This window comes from Rhinatrema bivittatum, chromosome 6 (assembly GCF_901001135.1).
Source record: "Rhinatrema bivittatum chromosome 6, aRhiBiv1.1, whole genome shotgun sequence".
In the NCBI taxonomy this organism is placed as follows: domain Eukaryota; kingdom Metazoa; phylum Chordata; class Amphibia; order Gymnophiona; family Rhinatrematidae; genus Rhinatrema; species Rhinatrema bivittatum.
The window spans coordinates 130,319,977-130,340,099 of record NC_042620.1 but is presented as its reverse complement, the minus strand read 5'-3'; the positions used below and the strand labels follow the sequence as shown (position 1 = coordinate 130,340,099).

At 45.6% G+C, this 20,123-nt stretch overlaps 1 protein-coding gene across 7 annotated transcripts in view; it reads right to left on the bottom strand.

The window, feature by feature from the left end:
• Positions 1–20,123, bottom strand: part of DNAJC10 (DnaJ heat shock protein family (Hsp40) member C10) — a 334,589-nt gene that overhangs the window by 135,992 nt on the left and 178,474 nt on the right. For all 7 annotated transcript variants that reach the window (XR_003857398.1, XM_029605932.1, XM_029605933.1 and 4 more), the window contains 2 exons: positions 18,876–18,992; positions 10,879–10,980 (listed from right to left, as the gene is read on the bottom strand). Coding sequence is in view for 6 of the 7 variants with exons in the window: in XM_029605932.1 (XP_029461792.1) it covers positions 10,879–10,980; positions 18,876–18,992 (219 nt within the window). In the remaining variant the exon portion in view is untranslated. The remainder of the gene's footprint in view (positions 1–10,878; positions 10,981–18,875; positions 18,993–20,123) is intronic.

The following is a 20,123-nucleotide window of genomic DNA, read 5'->3' as shown; positions in this document are numbered from 1 at the left end:
TGTCTGTCTCCCGAGAGACATGCTGGCTCCTCGTGCTCCCTTGACTATTGATGTAAGCCACAGTGGTCGCATTGTCTGAGAGTATTCGGACTGCGCAACGATGGACGAGAGGTAGGAAGCGTTTCAATGCCAGACGCACTGCTCTGGTCTCTAAGTGATTGATCGGCCAGGTTGCTTGGGACGGCATCCACTTCCCTTGTGCAGAACTCATCTGAACACCGCTCCCCAGCCAGAGATACTGGCGTCAGTCATGACGATTACCCATTTCGGGATGTCCAAAGGAACACCCTGGAGAAGATGAGTCAGGTTGAATCACCACGAGAGACTGTCCTTGGCTCCCTGCGAGAGAGGGAGGATGGCTTGGAAGTCCCGAGACACCGGCTTCCAGCGGGAGAGCAAGGCGCGCTGTAAGGGACGCATATGCGCAAACGCCCAGGGGACCAGATTGATGGTGGAAGCCATGGATCCCAGGACCTGGAGATAATCCTGTTACCTTGGGCAATGGTGCCGGAGTCTCATCCCCCACTTCGACGCTCCGCATCCGCGCGGTTCCGGGCAGGGCCGCTCTGAGGGGCTCGGGCTCCTCCCCCCGTCGGAGACGTCGGGACGTCTCGAATCGGGACTTGGACGTCAAGTGACGCCGAGGGATCCTCCTTCCTGTGCCTGCAGCCTATCTCCTTGCGATCGGGGGCTTGGACACGCCCCCTGACGTCAGACGCCGACCGGGCTTGGTTTGTGCGGGAGATTTGGCTTCTTAAGCAGAGCCTTCTCCCACGCTTACTGCTTCGGCCACACTCCAGTTTCCTTGCTGCTGAGCTGCTGTTTTAGTCTAGCTTGCTGTTTGGATTGCTTGACCTCGGACCGGACTCTGGATTGCTTTGCTGTGCTGCCTGCCCTGATCTTGGACTGTACCTCGGATTACCCTGCTGTGTTGGCTGCCTGACCTCGGACTGGACTCTGGATTGCCTTGCTGTGCTGCCTGCCCTGATCTTGGACTGTACCTCGGTTTGCCCTGCTGTGCTGCCTGCCCTGATCTTGGACTGTACCTCGGATTACCCTGCTGTGTTGGCTGCCTGACCTCGGACCGGACTCTGGATTGCCTTGCTGTGCTGCCTGCCCTGATCTTGGACTGTACCTCGGTTTGCCCTGCTGTGCTGCCTGCCCTGATCTTGGACTGTACCTCGGATTACCCTGCTGTGTTGGCTGCCTGACCTCGGACCGGACTCTGGATTGCCTTGCTGTGCCACCTGCCCTGATCTTGGACTGTACCTCGGATTACCCTGCTGTGTTGGCTGCCTGACCTCGGACCGGACTCTGAATTGCCTTGCTGTGCTGCCTGCCCTGATCTTGGACCGTACCTCGGATTACCCTGCTGTGCTGGTTACCCCGACCTCGGATCGGACTTTGGATTACTTGCTGTGCTGCCTGCCCGGATCCTGGACTGCACATCGGATCAACCTTGTGACTACCTGCCTGGACCTGGGAGGGTCGAGGTCCTGTTTCGCTCCACTCGAAGAGCTTCTCAGCACAAGGTAAGCGCCAATCGATCTGGTTCCACGTACCCTGGTAACAAATCCCATGCCATTGGAAGCGAGAGATCGATGATTCGTCGTATCTGAGCTATGAGTGTATGAGCCCTGTCCGGGGGGCAGGGACACCTTGCCCAGCGCTATGTCGAAATACACCCCCAGAAAGTCCAGAGACTGAGATGGAGAAAGGCTGCTCTTGGCGAAGTTGACCACCCAACCGAGGGAGTGAAGAAGCGTCAACACCTTGTCGACCGCCCGGTGGCACTGGGCTGAGGACTTCGCCCGAATGAGCCGGTCGTCCAGGTATGGGTGCACCAAGACACCCTCCCTCCGGAGAGCGGCGGCTACTACTATCATCACCTTCGTGAAAGTTCGAGGAGCGGTCGCAAGACCAAAGGGTAGAGCCTGGAACTGGAAATGCTGTCCCAGAATCTTGAATCGCAGAAAACGCTGATGCGCCTGGAGGATGGGAATGTGTAGATAAGCTTCCGTCAGATCCAGGGAGGCCAAAGATTCTCCGGAGTGCACTGCCGCTATCACGGAGCGTGAGGTTTCCATCCGAAATTGGGGAATCTTGAGGGCCCTGTTGACCATCTTGAGATCCAAGATCGGGCGGAAGGAAGCTTCCTTCTTGGGGACTATGAAGTATACCGAATAATGTCCCCGGCCTACTTCCAGAGGGGGCCCGGACGAATCGCTCCGAGAGCCAGAAGCCTGTCGAGTGTCTGCCGGACTATGAGAAACTTCCTAAAATAGCTTTCTAGTCATCTCAGTGGGGAACGGAAGCCACCACTGTCATCTGCTGGAGTCAAAAGAATACTGAGGATTAGTAGAGGGTGCACTACCTTATAAGGAAGCATCCTTCAAAGTTCTCTCTGACTCCATCTGCTGGAAGGGGGAGATAACCCACTGCCTGGACTGATCCTGGTATGTACAGGGAAAAATAATTTTCTCCGATTAGTCTTAAATGTACTACTTGCTAACTTCATGGAATGCTCCCTAGTCCTTCTATTATTCGAAAGTATAAATAACCGATTCACATCTACTCGTTCAAGACCTCTCATGATCTTAAAGACCTGTATCATATCCCACCTCAGCTGTCTTCTCCAAGCTGAACAGCCCTAACCTCTCCAGCCTTTCCTCATAGGGGAGCTGTTCCATCCCCTTTATCATTTTGGTTGCCCTTCTTTGTACCTTCTCCATCGCAACTATAACTTTATTTGAGATGCGGCGACCAGAATTGTACACAGTATTCAAGGTGCGGTCTCAACATGGAGCGATATAGAGGCATTATGACATTTTCCGTTTTATTAACCATTCCCTTCCTAACAATTCCTAACATTGTTTGCTTTTTTGACTGCTGCAGCACACTGAGCCGACAATTTTAAAGTATTAACCACTATGATGCCTAGATCTTTTTCCTGGGTGGTAGCTCCTAATATGGAACCTAACATCGTAACTACAGCAAGGGTTATTTTTCCCTATATGCAACATCTTGCACTTGTCCACATTAAATTTCATCTGCCATTTGGATGCCCAATCTTCCAGTCTTGCAAGGTCCTCCTGTAATGTATTACAATCCGCTTGTGATTTAACTACTCTGAATAATTTTGTATCATCTGCAAATTTGATAACCTCACTCATCGTATTCCTTTCCAGATCATATATATGTTGAAAAGCACTGGTCCAAGTACAGATTCCTGAGGCACTCCACTGTTTACTCTTTTCCACTGAGAAAATTGACTACTTAAACCTACTCTGTTTCCTGTCTTTTAACCAGTTTGTAATCCACGAAAGGATATAGTCTCCTATCCCATAACTTTTTAGTTTTCTTAGAAGCCTCTCATGAGGGACTGTGTCAAACACCTTCTGAAAATCCAAATACAAGTACACCTTTTTCCACATGTTTATTAACCCCTTCAAAAAAATGAAGCAGATGTGTTAGGCAAGACTTCCCTTGGATAAATCCATGTTGACTGTGTTCCATTAAACCATGTCTTTCTATATGCTCTACGATTTTGATCTTGAGAATAGTTTCCACTATTTTTCCCGGCACTGAAGTCAGGTTCACAGGTCTCTAGTTACCCAGATCTCCTCTGGAGCCTTTTTTAAATATTGGGGTTATATTGGCCACCCTCCAGTCTTCAGGTACAATGGATGATTTTAATGATAGGTTACAAATTTTAACTAATAGATCAGAAATTTCTTTTTTTAGTTCCTTCAGTACCCTAGGATGCATACCATTCGGTCCAGGTGATTTGCTACTCTTTAGTTTGTCAATCTGGCCTACTACATCTTCCAGGTTCACAGTGATTTCATTCAGTTCGTCTGACTCATCACCCCTGAAAGCCATCTCCGGAACTGGTATCTCGCCAACATCCTCATTAGTAAACACGGAAGCAAAGAATTCATTTAGTCTTTCTGTAATGGCCTTATCTTCCCTAAGAGCCCCTTTAACCCCTCGGTCATCTAATGTTCCAACCGACTCCCTCACAGGTTTCTTGCTTCAGATATATTTAAAAACGTTTTTATTATTAGTTTTTGCCTCTATGGCCAACTTCGTTTCAAATTCTCTCTTCGCCTGTCTTATCAATATTTCACACTTAACTTGGCAATGCTTATGTTTTATCCTATTTTCTTCAGATTTCTTCTTCCAATTTTCTTCTTCCAATTTTTGAAGGATGTTTTTCTGGCTAAAATAGCCTCTTTCACCTCACATTTTAACCATATCGGTAATCATTTTGCCTTCCTTCCACCTTTCTTAATGTGTGGAATACATATTGACTGTGCCTCTAGGATTGTATTTTTAAACAATGTCCATGCCTGTTGACCAGTTGCACCTTTCAGGTTTTTTCTATTTTCCTCATTTTATCAAAGTTTCCCTTTTGAAAGTTTAGTGTTAGAGCTGCAGATTTACTTATTGTCCCCCTTCCAGTTATTAGTTTAAATTTGATCATGTTATGATCACTGTTGTCAAGTGGCCCCACCACAGTTACCTCTCTCACCAAATCCTGCATTACACTAAGAATTAAATATAAAATAGCTCCCTCTCTTGTTGGTTCCTGAACCAATTGCCCCATGAAGCAGTCATTTATTATGTTCAGGAACTTTATGTCTCTAGCAAGCCCTGATGTTACATTTACCCAGTCAATATTGGGGTAATTGAAATCTCCCATTATTATTGCACTGCCATATTGGTTAGCTTCCCTGATTTCTCTTAGCATTTGATCATCTGTCTGACCATTTTGTCCAGGTGGACGGTAGTATACTATCACTATACTCTTACCCAACACACATGTGATTTCTACCCATATAGATTCTCCTGAGCATTTGGACTCTTGTATGATGTTTATCCTGTTGGACTCTATACCCTCCTGGATATAAAGTGCCACACCCCCACCAAGTTGATCCTCCCTATCATTGCGATATAATTTGTACCCTGATATAGCACTGTCCCATTGTTTATCCTCCTTTCACCAAGTCTCTGTGATGACAATTATGTCAATCTCATCAATTGCTGCTATATCATCTAAGAATACATAGCTGCATTGTATAGCTCTGATTTAATATTAGAAAAACAGAACTCAGATAAATAGAATGAAGTTGGCTTAAAACTAAGCCTGACTGATCAAATTCCAATTTTGTAAAATATTTCAGAGTATAGACTGAAAATAGGTTTAACCAAAAATAAATATTTCTCCACCCAAATCCCACCTTCTTGAAATCGATAGAATTATTTCTCATTGAAAATTTTTTATCTTCTCCCCAAGATTTTACTATCACCAGGAATTTTAATTTAAGTGTAGAGGATTTTAATTGCTTTATCTGTATAAAAAAAAAAAAAAAAGCTAACAAAACTTAACTCGTTATTTTGTGTAACCTGTCACTGATAGCATTTCTGATTGCCCTGCATTATGGGACTCTTGATGAGGTCTCTACTGAGGAAATCATTGAAGTTATAGGAAAAACTAATGTTTTGTGCCAAGATTAAGTATTCTAATGCTTCCCTGAAATGTTTAAAGATGGATATTGCCGAGTTTGTTAAAATCTTAGTGAACTGCTCCCTGAGTGAAAGGCATGGTCCGAATTCACTTAAGATTGCAGCAGTAAAACCTGTTCCAAAAAAGGATAATTAAATCTGTTGAGTTGAACAATTATCGACCTTACTTTTCAAAGATTCTTGAGAAAGCAGTATTTAAAACATTTCACTCCTTTATAGATCATGAAATTTTGGTAAGCATCAATACAGGTTTCGTGCAGGTCACAATTCCGAATTATTACTTTTATTGCTGTTTGACCTCTTCAGAAGGGGTTTTGATAATGGTTCTGATTTTTTCTTAATCCTTCTTGATCTAACTGCAGCTTTTGATACTGTTGACCATAATTTACTCTTAAAAAGGCTTAGCAAAATTGGAATTACCAATACAGTATTAAAGAGGTTCACTTCTTTTCTCAATGGGCACCAAATATAGTTCTTAATCATGTTAAGTCTGCGCTATCTGAAATCAAGACTAATGTTCCTCAGGGATTAGCACTTTCTGCATCCTTATTTAATGTTTATCTGACTCCCATTTGCAAGGTCTTTGCTAAACTTGATGTAAAAAATTGTATATTTGCAGTCGATACTCAGTTCTTTGCCCTATTGGGAATCTGCTACCACAGCTCTAAAGATTATAAAGTTTGCTTTGGCTAATATTAATCAATGGTTATTGGAAAATGAGTTCTCTCTCAATATAAGCAAAACTGAAATTCTATATTTAGCAAGATATCCTAAAGAAAATATTCCAGCCAAAGTTCAAATCAATAGATTATCGAGAACCTTTCCCACTAGGGGCCACGGAGGAAACACGTAGAGGAGAACATCGTGGGGCCAGGGGAGGACCAGGGCATCCACTCCTTCCGAGCAGTGCTCCCTCAACCGACTGAAGAATCTGGGAGCCTTGGCATTGCTCAAGGTCGCCATCAGGTCCAGGTGAGGAGGGCCCCACCTGTGAACAATCAAATCCATCGCTCCGGACAACTCCCACTCGCCGGGATCGAGACGTTGACGACTGAGGAAATCAGCTTGGACATTCTCCTTGCCCGCTATATGAGAGGCCGCCAGGTGCTCAAGGTGTTGCTCCGCCCAGGTGAGTAGCTTGCTGGCCTCAAGAGCTACCAGGCGACTCCTGGTGCCCCCCTGGTGATTGATATAGGCCACTATGGTGGAATTGACTGATAGTACGCGCACTGCTCTGCGGTGGATCAGCGGAAGAAAAACCTTGAGAGCCAGGCACACCGCTTGTGCCTCCAGATGATAGATGTGCCAGCGGGACTGGACTTGGGACCAGTACCCCTGTGTGGCTCGGGATTGATAGACTGCTCCCCACCCGGAGAGGCTGGCATCCGTCGTCACTATGATCCACTGAGGAGTCTGTAAGGGCATTCCCTTCAAGAGGTGTGCTAGCTATAGCCACCATTGTATGTCTGCGATGGTAGAACTGGAAAGAGGTAGGGGCTTCTGGAACTGCTCAGACACCGGCTTCCAGCGGGATAGCAAAGCTTTCTGTAATGGACGCATATGCGCAAAAGCCCAGGGGACCAGGTCGATAGTAGAAGCCATGGTCCCCAGTACCTGGAAATAGTCCCATGCTGTGGGAAGCGGGAGCGAGAGCAGATTGTGCACTTGGTCCATAAGTTTGTGCGCCCGAGCGTCCGGGAGGAACACCTTGCCGACTTGGGTATCGAAGCGTGACCCCAGGAATTCCAGGACCTGGGAGGGCTGCAGGTTGCTCTTGGAGAAATTGACTATCCACCCGAGGGAGGAGAGGAGAGCAAGAACCCGATTGACCGCTATTCTGCAGAGAGTCATCGACTTGGCCCGCACGAGCCAGTTGTCCAGATAAGGATGGACTAGGATTCCTTCTCAGCGAAGGGCTGCTGCCACCACCACCATGACCTTGGTAAAGGTGCGTGGAGCGGTGGCGAGGCCGAAGGGCAGAGCTCGAAACTGGAAGTGTTGGCCCAGGATGTTGAAATGGAGATACTGTTGATGCTCGCAACGAATAGGTATGTGGAGATACGCCTCCGTCAGGTCGAGGGAGGCCAGATATTCGTCTGGCAGGGTTTCCATCCGGAAATGGGGTACCTTGAGGGCCCGGTTGACCCTCTTGAGATCCAAGATGGGACGGAAAGAACTGTCCTTCTTTGGAACGACAAAGTAAATGGAATACTGGCTGACCCCTTGTTCCTCCACCGGCACGGGGACTATGGCTCCCAAAGCCTGGAGCCTGGCGAGAGTCTGGCAGACGGTCACCCGCTTCCGGTGACTGCAAGGGGAAACCATGTAGAGGTCCGGCAGATCTCGAGCAAACTCGAACACGTAACCTCTCTCTATCACCTCGAGGACCCACTGGTCCTCCATGATTTTGACCCATTCCTCCAGAAAGCGGGAGAAACGTCCACCTAAGTCTGGAACGGAGGAATGGGCCGGCTGGATCTCATTGGGAGGTGGGCTTTGCAGTGGAACGTTGTGGGTTACCATCCTGGAAGGCCCGGTGGCCACGAAAGGAATGAGACCATGTCTGGGACCTGGAGGAGTTCCCTCTAAGAAAGGAACCCCTTGCCCTGTTGGCATATCTCCTCTGTCCCCTGTAACGGGAACGTGTGGGGAAGAAAGACCTAGGCTGTTTAAGGCGGTCCTCCGGTAGCTTATGAATCTTGTTCTCTCCCAAGGATTTAATAAGCTGTTCTAGGTCCTCGCCAAAAAGCAACTTACCCTTGAAAGGAAGTGTGCCCAACTGAGATTTGGAAGAGGAGTCCGCCGACCAGTTGCGCAGCCAGAGGAGGCGTCTGGTCGACACTGCTGATACCATCGCCTTGGCCTGTATACGGAGTAAATCATAGAGGGCATCCGCTCCATACGCCACTGCCCCCTCCAGTCGTTCAGCCTGCTCCGCCTTTGCAGACGGGAGGTCCTGGGTGCTGAGCAATTGTTGTACCCACCTAAGACTTGCCCGCTGCATGAGACTGCTGCAGATCGTCGCCCGGACACCTAGAGCCAAGACTTCGAAGATATGCTTGAGATAGAATTCGAGTTTCTGGTCCTGGACATCCTTCAAAGCAGTGGCTCCCACCACTGGAATGGTGGTGTGCTTGGTGACTGCAGAGACAGAAGATTCCACCCTTGGGAATTTTCAGCATGTCTAGGCAATCCTCGTGAAGAGGATAGAGCTTGTCCATAGTTCTACCCACACATAGCCCCGTCTCGGGAGCTTCCCATTCCTGAAGGAGCAGCACCTTGTGCATGAGATGGAACGGAAAAGTGCGTGGAGGCGCCCTGAGTTTCGCCAGGACCGGGTCCATGTGGGCTGGCATTGCGGCTGTCACCGTATCATCTGGAAAGACTTCAATCCCCAGTTCTTTCAGGATAAAGGGGATAAGAGGTTCCAGCTCTTCCCTTTGGAATAAACGCAGCACCCGGGGGTCATCCCCTTCGTGGGGGGGGACCTGGCAAAGACAAATCCGCGTCTGGATCCTGGTCCGGAATTGTGGGTGGCTGGGACAGATCGGGGAGGGGGGGGGGGTACCCCCAGAACCACTCTAATCCTGCCAGAGCCTTGCGGATCCGGAGCTGCAGGAGAGGGCGGAGTGGGCAACCGTGGAATTTTGGTGGATGGGGGACTTGGGAGGGAGTCCTCCTCCTGCAAGTTGGCCAAGTAAGATTTGTGCATCAGGAGCACAAATTCAGAAGAAAAATGTGGCCTGGATTTCCCGGGGGGGGGGGGGAGGGGTCTGGATCCCCATGGGGGGGGGCACAGGGCTCAAATCGGGGGGCGGGGGGAAGAACCCTGAAAATCCGACTCCTCACACCTGTAGCTTCGAATCGGGAGCTGCACTAATACCTAAAATGGCCACCGTTCTTGCGGTTTGCCGGGTCGGGAGAGGCCTGGCCATGCATCGGGAGGAGCATCCCGGGTCCGTGGTGGGGTTGGCGCCGCTGAGGGACCCTCCCCACCCGGCAAGCATCCCGAACATATCCCGTTTTGGGAGAGCCGCAGGGGCAGGCTCTCCACAAGCCAAACAAGTGAGATCGCGGCATGACTGAAATCTCCGCGAGCAGGAGCAAAATCAGCTGAGCCGTGCAGGGGAGAGGAGCGAGTGCAGGTGAATGAACCCTGCCCGTTCCCTTCTCTGCTATAGCAGAGGAATTAAGCTGCCTTCAGTAAAAATAAAAGTAAAACTTTTCCTTATTTATTTATTTTACACAGGGGAATGAGACTCCCTGTAAATGCTACTGGGGAATTATCACGTCCCGGGGCTCAAGGCAGATTCTAAGGGGGAGTGACTGGACCACCAGTATCGCCCCAATACATGGGTCACCGGGGAGGGAGCCTAGACTGAAAACTCAAGGGGCAAGCCCCTCTAGGCCCTCCAAGAGCGAAGGAGACAGCACTGTCCCCTGACAGACAGAGTTGAAGTAAAAACAGTCTTAAAAAAAAAAAAAAGTTTAAGCTAAACACAAAGACTAAAATACTTGCTTGAGCTTGAAAACTAAGTAGAAAAAAAACCCCACAGGGTAAAGATAAAGGAATAAGTAAGGGAACCGCAAGGAGACAGACAAATACTGAAGGGATGAAGTAGGCTCTGTCCTGATATAGGATACCCTTTCAGTTTTGGTCTGTCTCCATCTGTTGGACAGGAGGCACAACCCACGGGGTCAGGACTGATCCGGGTATGTACAGGGAAAGGTGTTATGATATCCTTGGTGACAAATATAAGACAAAATGATATAAGGTGTGACCTTATAATACATTAAGTTAGCAGCATATTGACTGATACTTTTTATCTTGTTTTGGTTTTATGATGTTTTTTTAAATTTCTGATGTTATATATTATGATTACTTTACTTTTATGATATATAAAATTTATATATAAATACATTTTCAAACAAACATTATAGGGAGCCATTTAATGCCAAGGGCATGATGCTTAAGTATAAAACATGTTGCCAGGCTAAAAATTCCCTCCATGAGGCAACTGACATTGTGGTCTGCTTCACAGTGGCAGCAGTCAAAAAATGAAGTTTGATCCCTTGTTTTATACAAACTTGGCTACAAACCTAAGCAGATAGACCTTTCTGCATCTTCCTAGATTCAATATACAGGCTGCACATTTTGTCCTACCTTTATAAACCCGTTAAAATTACTGTAATAAAATGGTGAAATTAAATTTTTCCTTTCTATTTTTTGTTGTAACTTTTGTATGTTTTGAAGGAATTGTTTTCTTTTGTTGTACCTTCTTTTGTTTGCATTTCCTTATGGTAACCCCTGTTCTGTACCATTTTAGGTTTGTAAGAGTGCACACATACCTTTACAAACTCCAAAATCTCTTCTGCAGAGTGATGTCCTTCGTACTCATGAACGTTGGATTGGTTGAACACCAATGTTGTTGGGTAGGCTCGAATATTATACTATTAAAAAACCATAAGAATAGAAAGGTGAATAGAACGAAAAGAAATGTTACTTTATAGAGCTAACCTTTCAAAAATTTGGCTATTTCTCTCGATCTATATAATATTTTGCACGAACATGACTGGTAATATTACCTTTTTACCCAGAATCTCACTCATTTATGGGGGCATTTTCAGACTCTGTGGATAGCTGGCTTTATATCTGCAAGTAAATTGTTACGCATGGAAAAAAATACCTTCTGAAAACTGCCCCATTAATTTTTATTCTTTAGCTCCCAGAGAACAATTTGGTATTTTAACTAAAAATATTAATGCCTTTCTGGATCAGTTTTACCAATTCCCTTAAAATAATTCTTAACACACAAAGTGCATTTTCAATGGGACCTAGCTGCCTACCTAGGGAGTTAGGTGGCTAGATCCCATGAGGGGAAAAAAATCCCTCCTCCTTAATGGCTAAATGTGGCCACTCAAAAAAATGGACAGCCTGAAGGTAATTCCTGGTGTTGGGGGATGCTTACTCAGTTGGCTCAGATTTTTAGTGCTAGACGGTCAGGTTTAGCCACCTAACCGAAGCATACAAAAGGCAGGCCTAAATCTTTTGGCTGCTTAGATTTGGGTGCATTTTTATCCTCAACTTAGTTGGCTATATTTTGCAGATTTTCAGCTGCACGATGTTTTAACATTCAATCTTTGGCATTCAGGCACTGGCTAAAAATAGGCCTCTAGGCACTATCATGACAAATCCTTTTTTCAAGACAATATAAAAAAACAAAACAACCCCCCCCCCCCTTCCAAACTCTTCAATAATATAAAGCTAACAAATATAAAGTTCTAAGGATCCACAGAGCTACCTCCAGATATCTAGTTCTGATGTAGGTTTTGGGTGGGATGGGTAGGTGACTGTGGGTGTTTTTGATGTTGCCTTTGTTCTTGGCCTTATATATTTTTCTTTGTATTTTATATTAAATCTTAACATTTCTATAAAAAAAAAAAAAAAAGATTTATCTAAAGTAAGTCATGCAGTTTTGTCTGTCATTTAGAACTCTTTTTGACCTACCCCTACCACAGACGATTTGCTGAACCATGGCCATGCTGGGTTATTTTTACAAACTGTATTTTCTGTTGTCTTATGTTTGCTGTTATTTCCTTTTAAGTAATAATGGAATAATAATGTTTTTAAGCTTTGTACAAGACATTCTTATAGATACCGTTTATAGGAAAATTGGTTCTTCCCGGCTAATTTTCGTTCCTGTACCACCACAGATCAGTCTAGACTCCTGGGTTTTGCCTTCCTTCCAGCAGATGGAGAAAGTTTTGCGGACACTGCCACATAACCTGGTGTGCCACCTGCAGTCCCTCAGTATTGACCTGTCCCCAAGTCAAGATACTAAAGAGCATAACTACAAGAAAACAATCACGTCCCCCTGAACGAGCAGTTGGTAAGTGGAACCTTATAATGGGAACAAACCTTTCCATTCTTCAGACCAATCAATGTAACAGAATGAGCGGACTCTCCAATTCTCCCCACATCGACTGGGTGAGACTCTGGACTGATATGTGGTACTACAGGCACAAAAACTAGCAGGTAAGAACCAGTTTTCCTTTCCCTGTACATATCCAGATCAGTCCAGACTCCTGGGATGTATTCAAGCTTCCCTAAACATTTTCATCGAAGCCCATGTCCTCCGGAGCCTGGACATCTAAACAATAATGCCTGGCAAAAAAGTGTGCAACAACTTCCAAGTAGCTGCCCTACAAATCTTTTGTATACACTTGCTGACATTCAGCCCAATATGCCTCCTGAGATCAAGTAGAGTGAGCCCTTAAACCCCCAGGGATATGACAGCCCCAACAGATGTACGCCAAACCTATTGCTTCTTTCAACCACCGTGCCATGGTGGACTTTGAAGCCTTATGTCCCTTTTTTGCGCCGCTCCATAGCACAAAAAGATGATCTGATAGCTGAACGTTATTAGTGATTGAGATACTGCAACAAGACTTGCTTTATATTCAAGAGCGTAACTTTCTCATGTGAGGCGCTGCCACATCCAGGTTGGAAAAGCTGGAAGCTCTACCGATTGACCCAAGTGAAATGATTATACCACCTTCGGAAGAAAGGAAGGAACCGTACGCAAAGAGATTCCAGAATCCATAATTCTCAAAAGAGAATCCCTACATGACAGAGCTTGAAGTTCCGAACTCCTTCTAGCAGAAGGAATTGCCACCAACAAATTAAGCTTTAAGGTGAGGTCTTTCATAGTTGCCCTTCTAAGTGGCTCGAATGGAGCTGCACACATCTTCTTAAGGACCAAGTTAAGGCACCGTACCGGAGGCCGCAAATGCTTCGCTGCCCCCCCCCCCCCGAGAAAATGCATTATATCTGGATGTGCAGCTAAGGCTGCTCCCTGCACCTTGCCTCTAAGGCAGCCCAATGCTGCCACCTGAACTCTGAGGGAATTAAAGGCCAAACCCTTCACCAGCTCTCATAAGATTAAAATGTGTGCCACAGACGCTCGAATAGGATCAACCCCCTGCTTTGCGCACCAAGTCTCAAAAACTCTCTAGACCCTCATATAGGCTAAGGATGTTGAAGACTTCCTAGCTTGCAGCAGAGTGGAAATGACATCGTTGGAATACCTTTTTCCAACTTAAATGCTTCCTCTCAAATTCCAAGCTGCAAGACATAAGTGAGCCGCCTGATCTGAAAATATGGGACCTTGGTGCAGAAGCTTTGGAAGATGGACGAGATGCAGCGGCCTGTCCACCCTATATTTTTATTTAATCTTTATTGAATTTTCAAAACAAATTACATAAAGCATTTATATATACTCCTTATACAAAAAGGAGTAAACATTTATATTTCTAATGAAAACAAAAAAAAGGAACAGGAAATAGGTTAATCAATAATCAAAAATAGGAAAATCATCCTTTTTCATTATCATATCTCCTATCAACAGCAATAATACCCTTTTTCTTTACTCCTTAAACGTTTACCATGAAATTTGGGGAGAACAAAATGAAAGTGGAGCCCTATTAGCCAAATACTACTACGTATTCTAAATTTCAAACCTAGGAAATAAAGGAAGTTACAGGGTTTAATTTATATACCAGATACTTCAACGCCTGACCTAGATTCATCTCTTGAATTCAAAAATCTTTCCAACTGTTCGGGCTCCATGAAAATATATCTATTATTATCCATTCTTAACACACATTTAGAGGGAAACTTTATCAATACATGAGCACCTAATGATCGGGCGCTAGGACAAAGAGAAAGACATTTTTTCCTGCGTAATTGCGTTATTCTTGTAATGTCCGGATATATCCATATTTTTTCACCTAAGTAAAATTTGTTTCTATTGCGAAAGAAACTTTTCAATACATTGTCTCTTTCTTCAGGAACTAAGAACTTTAATAGCAACACTCCTCTTCTCTCTATTTGTTCTTCTTGAGATGTTTCTAGAAATCCCGTCAGATCTTCTAGTGGCAATGATGGTGTAGAACATTCAGCACGATTTTCCCCACTCAGAGTAACTGTTCCACCTCTTTGAATAGATTCAGGTAGAAAATATGCATTCATAATAGTGGGCAATTTACCACTTGAGAACTGCAGTATTTCTCGTAGATATTTTGCAAATTGTTCCTTTGGTGATATTAATTTACACTTAGGGAAGTTCATTACTCTCAGATCTGAGGTTGTTTTCCAGACTCTCTAATCTCTTATTTGTCTTAGAGTCCCCTTGAATTAATGCAGACTGAACACCTTTTATCTGGTTAATTTGTGAATCCAAGTCCTGAATTTTAGCTGAGTTTGCTGAGACTACCGGGTTAATCACATTGAATTGATCTTGAAAACCTGATATAGAGTTTGTTAAGGAAACAATTGCCTTTTCAATTGCAGAAACAGCATTCCACAACACATCCATTGTCACGATTTCAGGCTTTTTTGTTAAGGTAATTCCTTCCGGTAGATCCTGCATTGTTCCTCCCAGCTCGTTCTGGTCAATCGAACTCCTTCCAGTAGTGGTGATTCCAGGCAGAACACTGCCTACACCACTTAAAACTCCGATGTTTATTTCTTTCAGGACGGGTAAAACTCCTCCGTCCTGAAGTTGCCCCGTCTCTCTAGCGGTTGGGCCTCCCTCGAAATCTTCCCCCACCTGAAGCAGCTTCGGCTCAGGGGTTCCAGCTGACCCGCACGCTTCGACATGGGCAGGGGGGGAAGGAGTAATTGGTGCACCAGGACTTAATGATGACTCGTCGAGAAGGGCAATGGCTTGCTCCTCCACCCGCACTAATGCCGACTCTCCTGGGCTTGCCCCCGTAGCGGGATAAAACTCACGGATCGTTGTCTGAACCGGGGTAGGCTTCGGGGGGGGGGGGGGGGGGTCGAGGTTTCCTCCCTTACCTTCCCCCTTTCTTTTAGTGTGCAGCATTTTCAAAGGCAATGATTTCTGCACAGCGATCCGGAGCTCATCTAAACGCGTCCTTCCTTCAAGGCGCCATTTTGTTCTGTCCCTGTCCACCCTAGATTGACCAAATCTGCAAACCATGGCCGCCACTAGAATCACCTCTCTGGAATGAATCTCTATTTGCCTTAATACTTTGCCCACCAGCGGCCATGGCGGGTCCTAAGTGTGATAAGACAAGGTTACGCTTTAGAATTTGCTCATCTGCTAAAGGACTTGCTCATGGTCTTTTCCTTGTACTTCCGTAACCAAAAGGTGGGTGGTACAGGGAACCATCAACCACTTCAGATGCTGGGAGCCATTGTTCCCATCCCCATACAAAAATGGGGGACAGGAAGGTATTCCATTTATTTTGTGGTCCCAAAAGAGGAAATGACCTTGCACCCGATTTTAGATTTAAAAAAGGTGAACGTGAGAAGCAGCCAATAATTCCAGATGTTGTTCTGCCCAGCAAATTAACTTCTGGGCCTCCTGAGCCACCGCCCGACTCTTGGTACAACCCTGTTGATTGATGTAAGCCACCATCATCGCACTGTCCGACAAAATCCTTACTAGCCGCCCGCGTAAGATAGGTAGAAAGGCACGCAATACGAACCGCACTGCTCTCAGTTCTAAACGATTGACAGACCACAACACCTCTTTCACTGACCATTGGCCCTGTGCCGACTGAATTTGGCATACAGCTCCCTATCCAGAGAGGCTGGCATTGGTGGTAACTACTATCCAATTCAGAACCTCCAATTCGCCACTACGACCTAACTGGTCCTGATCTAGCCACTATGAAAGACTGGACTTGGCTATCTCCATAAGAGGCAGCGGCAGATTAAACTGTTCTGACATCAGATTCCACCGGGAAAGCAACGCCCTGTGCAGAGGCCTCATATGAGCAAATGCTCAAGGAACAAACTCCAACGTGGAAACCATGGAATAGAGAACCTGCAGGTAATCCCAAACCTCTCTCCAACAAACTGCAAATCTGCCTCTGCAAATACGTTCCCTGGTGAGAAACTTTCCTGATCCTGGTGTCGAAACGTGCCCTCAGGAACTCCAACACCTGAGTAGGGGTAAGATGACTTTGACAGATTCACTATCCAACCCAGGGATCTTAACTGCTGCATTACTAACGCTACTGTTTATCTGCAAAGAACCTCTGACTTTGCTTGAATAAGTCAATCGTCCAGATATGGGTTAACTAGAATGCCCTCCTTCCTGAGAGCTGCCGCCAACAGGACAATCGCCTTGGTGAAGATCCTTGGAGCAGTTGCCAACCTGAATGGAAGGGCACAAAATTGAAAATGTGTCCCGAGAATCATGAACCTCAGGAATCTCTAATGATCTGGCCGGATCACTATGTGCAAATATGTCTCAGTCAAATCTAGAGAGGCCAAGAACTCTCCTTTGTGCACCGCTGCAATTACTGAGCTCCTCATGAAGTCCTATTCTGCAGATACTGCCTATTCACCCTAAAGTGAGGCCACGTAGAGAAGGATCCTTTTCTGCCTTTTGGCTTATCTTCAGGCAATCTAAGCCTTTTATTCTCTCCCAGATGTTTAACAAGCTCCTCCACATCCTCTCCGAAAAGCAGTTTTCCTTTAAAAGGTAATGCTCCTGAGACTTAGACCAAACGTCCACTGACCAGTTCCTTACCCAAAGGAGCCGCCTGGCCGAGACCGCTGACTATGTTGATGTAGATGATGTTCTGATGAGGTCATATAATGCATCTGCTTCATAGGCCACCACAGCTTCTAGCTGCTCAGCCTGCTTTGCCTTTGACGCAGTCATAGTTTTGTCAGCCTGCAAATGCTGTACTCATTGTAGACCGGCCCAAAGCATAAAAATACACTTAAGCATCTATGACAAGGCCCAACTCTTCCTGATCAGATTCTTCTCGCAGAACACAGGGAATCAGGGGCCACAGTTCTTCCTTATGGAAAAGACAATCCACCTTCGGATCATTCCCCTCAACAGTTGGGGCTTGACCCCGTCCCTCCGGAGAAGAATCCACCTCAGAATGGTCTTCTACTGGAGGCTCCCTGTCCTCCGAATCCCCCCCCCCCAAAGGCCTCTACTGCAGCATCTGAATGTGCAGCCCTACCAAGGATTTGATGAAACCTGGTCATACCATCGGTCCTTGAAAATTTTGACCTCTTCCTAGGATTTGGACCCTGCGAACCTTCTTGCCTGGGAAAACAACTCCTAGTGGCCTTGCTGGTGAGATACGCCTTATGCATCAAAAGAACAAATTTGGAAGAAAAAACTACAGGATCATCAGGATCCTCCCCCAGGATGTTCTCATCTTCCCCCAACAGAGACTCCCGGGCACCCCAGTCCTCTGCGGGCTACAATCGGCCAGGGACAGCGGTGGAGGAAGATCCCCTCCCCCACCATGGTTTCATAGGCAGCCGCGTGGTGAAGTCAAAATGGCTGCTGTTCCTGCGCTAACCTGGAAGGAGTCTGCTGCTGCACTGCCTCACCCAGAAGTCCTGCGAGCTCTCGTTGCCTCCCAGACTCTTTTTCAGCCATTCTCCAGCCGCCCTCTCCCACGGAGAAGCAGCGGGAACAAACGCTGGCTCGGGACAGATGCGCATATGCGTCGCCACACGCAGAGCACCGACTGCCATGCAGCATAGCTCCTGCTGGCTCGATTGCTCACCGCGACAGCTGCTCAGAGGATGCTGAAGAAACAATGCGAGAGCCATCTTAACCTTGCCCTTGCACGGCTGCTTGCGATCTGCCCCCCAGGTCCACCAATGCAGACAAAATAAAAAGAAACCCTTTCTTTTTTTTTTTTTTTTAAACTTTAAGGACACTTTCTTTGAAGATGGGCAGCAGGCTATGCACATCCTCCTGGAGGAGAGGAAACTGGTCCCACTAGTTGTCTACCCTGGTGTCAAAAGGACAGAGCCAAATAAGAGTCCTCAACCCCCTGCTCTTCCACCTGAGCACCAGAAGGGATGGTCCCACCAGGACCTGCTAACCTTCTGGGAGGAAATCCTCTCTCCTTTTCTTTTTCCCTTTTTTTTTTTTTTTCTTACTAATTTCCTGACTGCAGGTTTTGCATGTTTACCATCTGCTGGAGACAGAGAAATACTGAGGAACTGCAGGTGGCACACCAGTTTATGTGGCAGCAAAACTTTCTCTGTCTTCATCTGCTGCAAGGGAGGCAAAACCCAGAAGTCCGGACGGATCAGAGGATATACAAGGAATTACAGGTTATTTTATTTTTTTGTTTTACGTATTCTTCCGCCTGTCTTGCCTTGTGGAATTTTTAACCACCACTCTTTTCCTGTTTTTCTATTTACCAAATGGAGAAGCAAAATAACATCACAAAAGAATGGAGAGGCAGCATTGTGGTTCAACTCTGACAACAATAGGATGTTTTCATTATTTACAGAAAAGGAACAAGTGTCAGTCTTGCAAGCTTACCAAATTGCAGAGCCCTTCATGAATTGTACAGTCTAGTGTCCCAAACTTAAGCTGGTCACTCAGATGCTTGGATGCTTTTCTTAACTCTGGTAATAAGGCACGACAAGGAGGACACCACTTAGAAGAGAGCAAAAATATGCAATGTAAATGAACAATCTTACTACATTACTTCAGACAGCAATTCTACATTCAGCATAATTACACCAGTCCTGGGATGACTGAGGCAGTCTGATTTCCAACAAGATTGACCATACCACCCGAGGAGCTCTTGGTCTCTCAGATGGAGAAACATTCAGGGAAGAATAGTAAAAAGGCAAAAGATACAACTTGCTCCCTATGTGCCTGAATTTAAAAAGCATTTACATACTTAAAACTGGGTTTTACATGCATAAATACACTTTATTCATATAAGTGGGCTTTTAAAATTGCTACAATATGTGCCATTGAATTGTCCACAGGATTTACCCGAATAAGTGCACTTTACGTGCATAAATAGCTTTTGAAAATTGCTATGATAGAGGAAAATTGGTTCTTACCTGCTAATTTTCATTCCTGTAGTACCACGGATCAGTCCAGGACAGCTGGGTTTTGCCTCCCCTCCAGAAGATGGAAACAGAAGTTTTTACGGACTCCAACCACTCCATGGTACGTTTATACCTCATTATAATAAGCTCAATGCTCCTGGTAAACCCGTTGATTTGTACATTTTCATAAGTTGACTGACAAATACTTTTCTTATACTATACTTATTTTATGTTAATCTTATACTATACTGACTTTATGTCAATCTGCTCCAGGCAACTGTTATGCCTCATACTATAATTACTATGTTAGCTGTAAACTGAAACGATGCTTGTATCTTTTATGCGCCATTCTATTTGCTATGTTTTCTTTTTAAACAGATACAATGTGCAAACGGCAATTGGTATATAAAAAAAACCTTTAAATAAATAAATAAATACATACTCCGTCCTATACCCCTGAGGTGCCACCTAGAGTCTGTCAGTATTACACTATACCCAAGCAGAAAAACCAATGCACCATAACTTCAACAATAACAACAACCTCTCACCAAAGAGCAGAGGATATGAAAAACCTGAAAAACTCAATAAATGCATAAATTCATTCCCAAAATCTTTCCCTGAAGAGGGGGGCATTACCATAAACTTGCAGAAAGAAATTATGACTAGCCACTGGCCAAGTGGACTCTCCAATTTCCCTTGGGAGGGCGTCTGGACTGATCTCTGT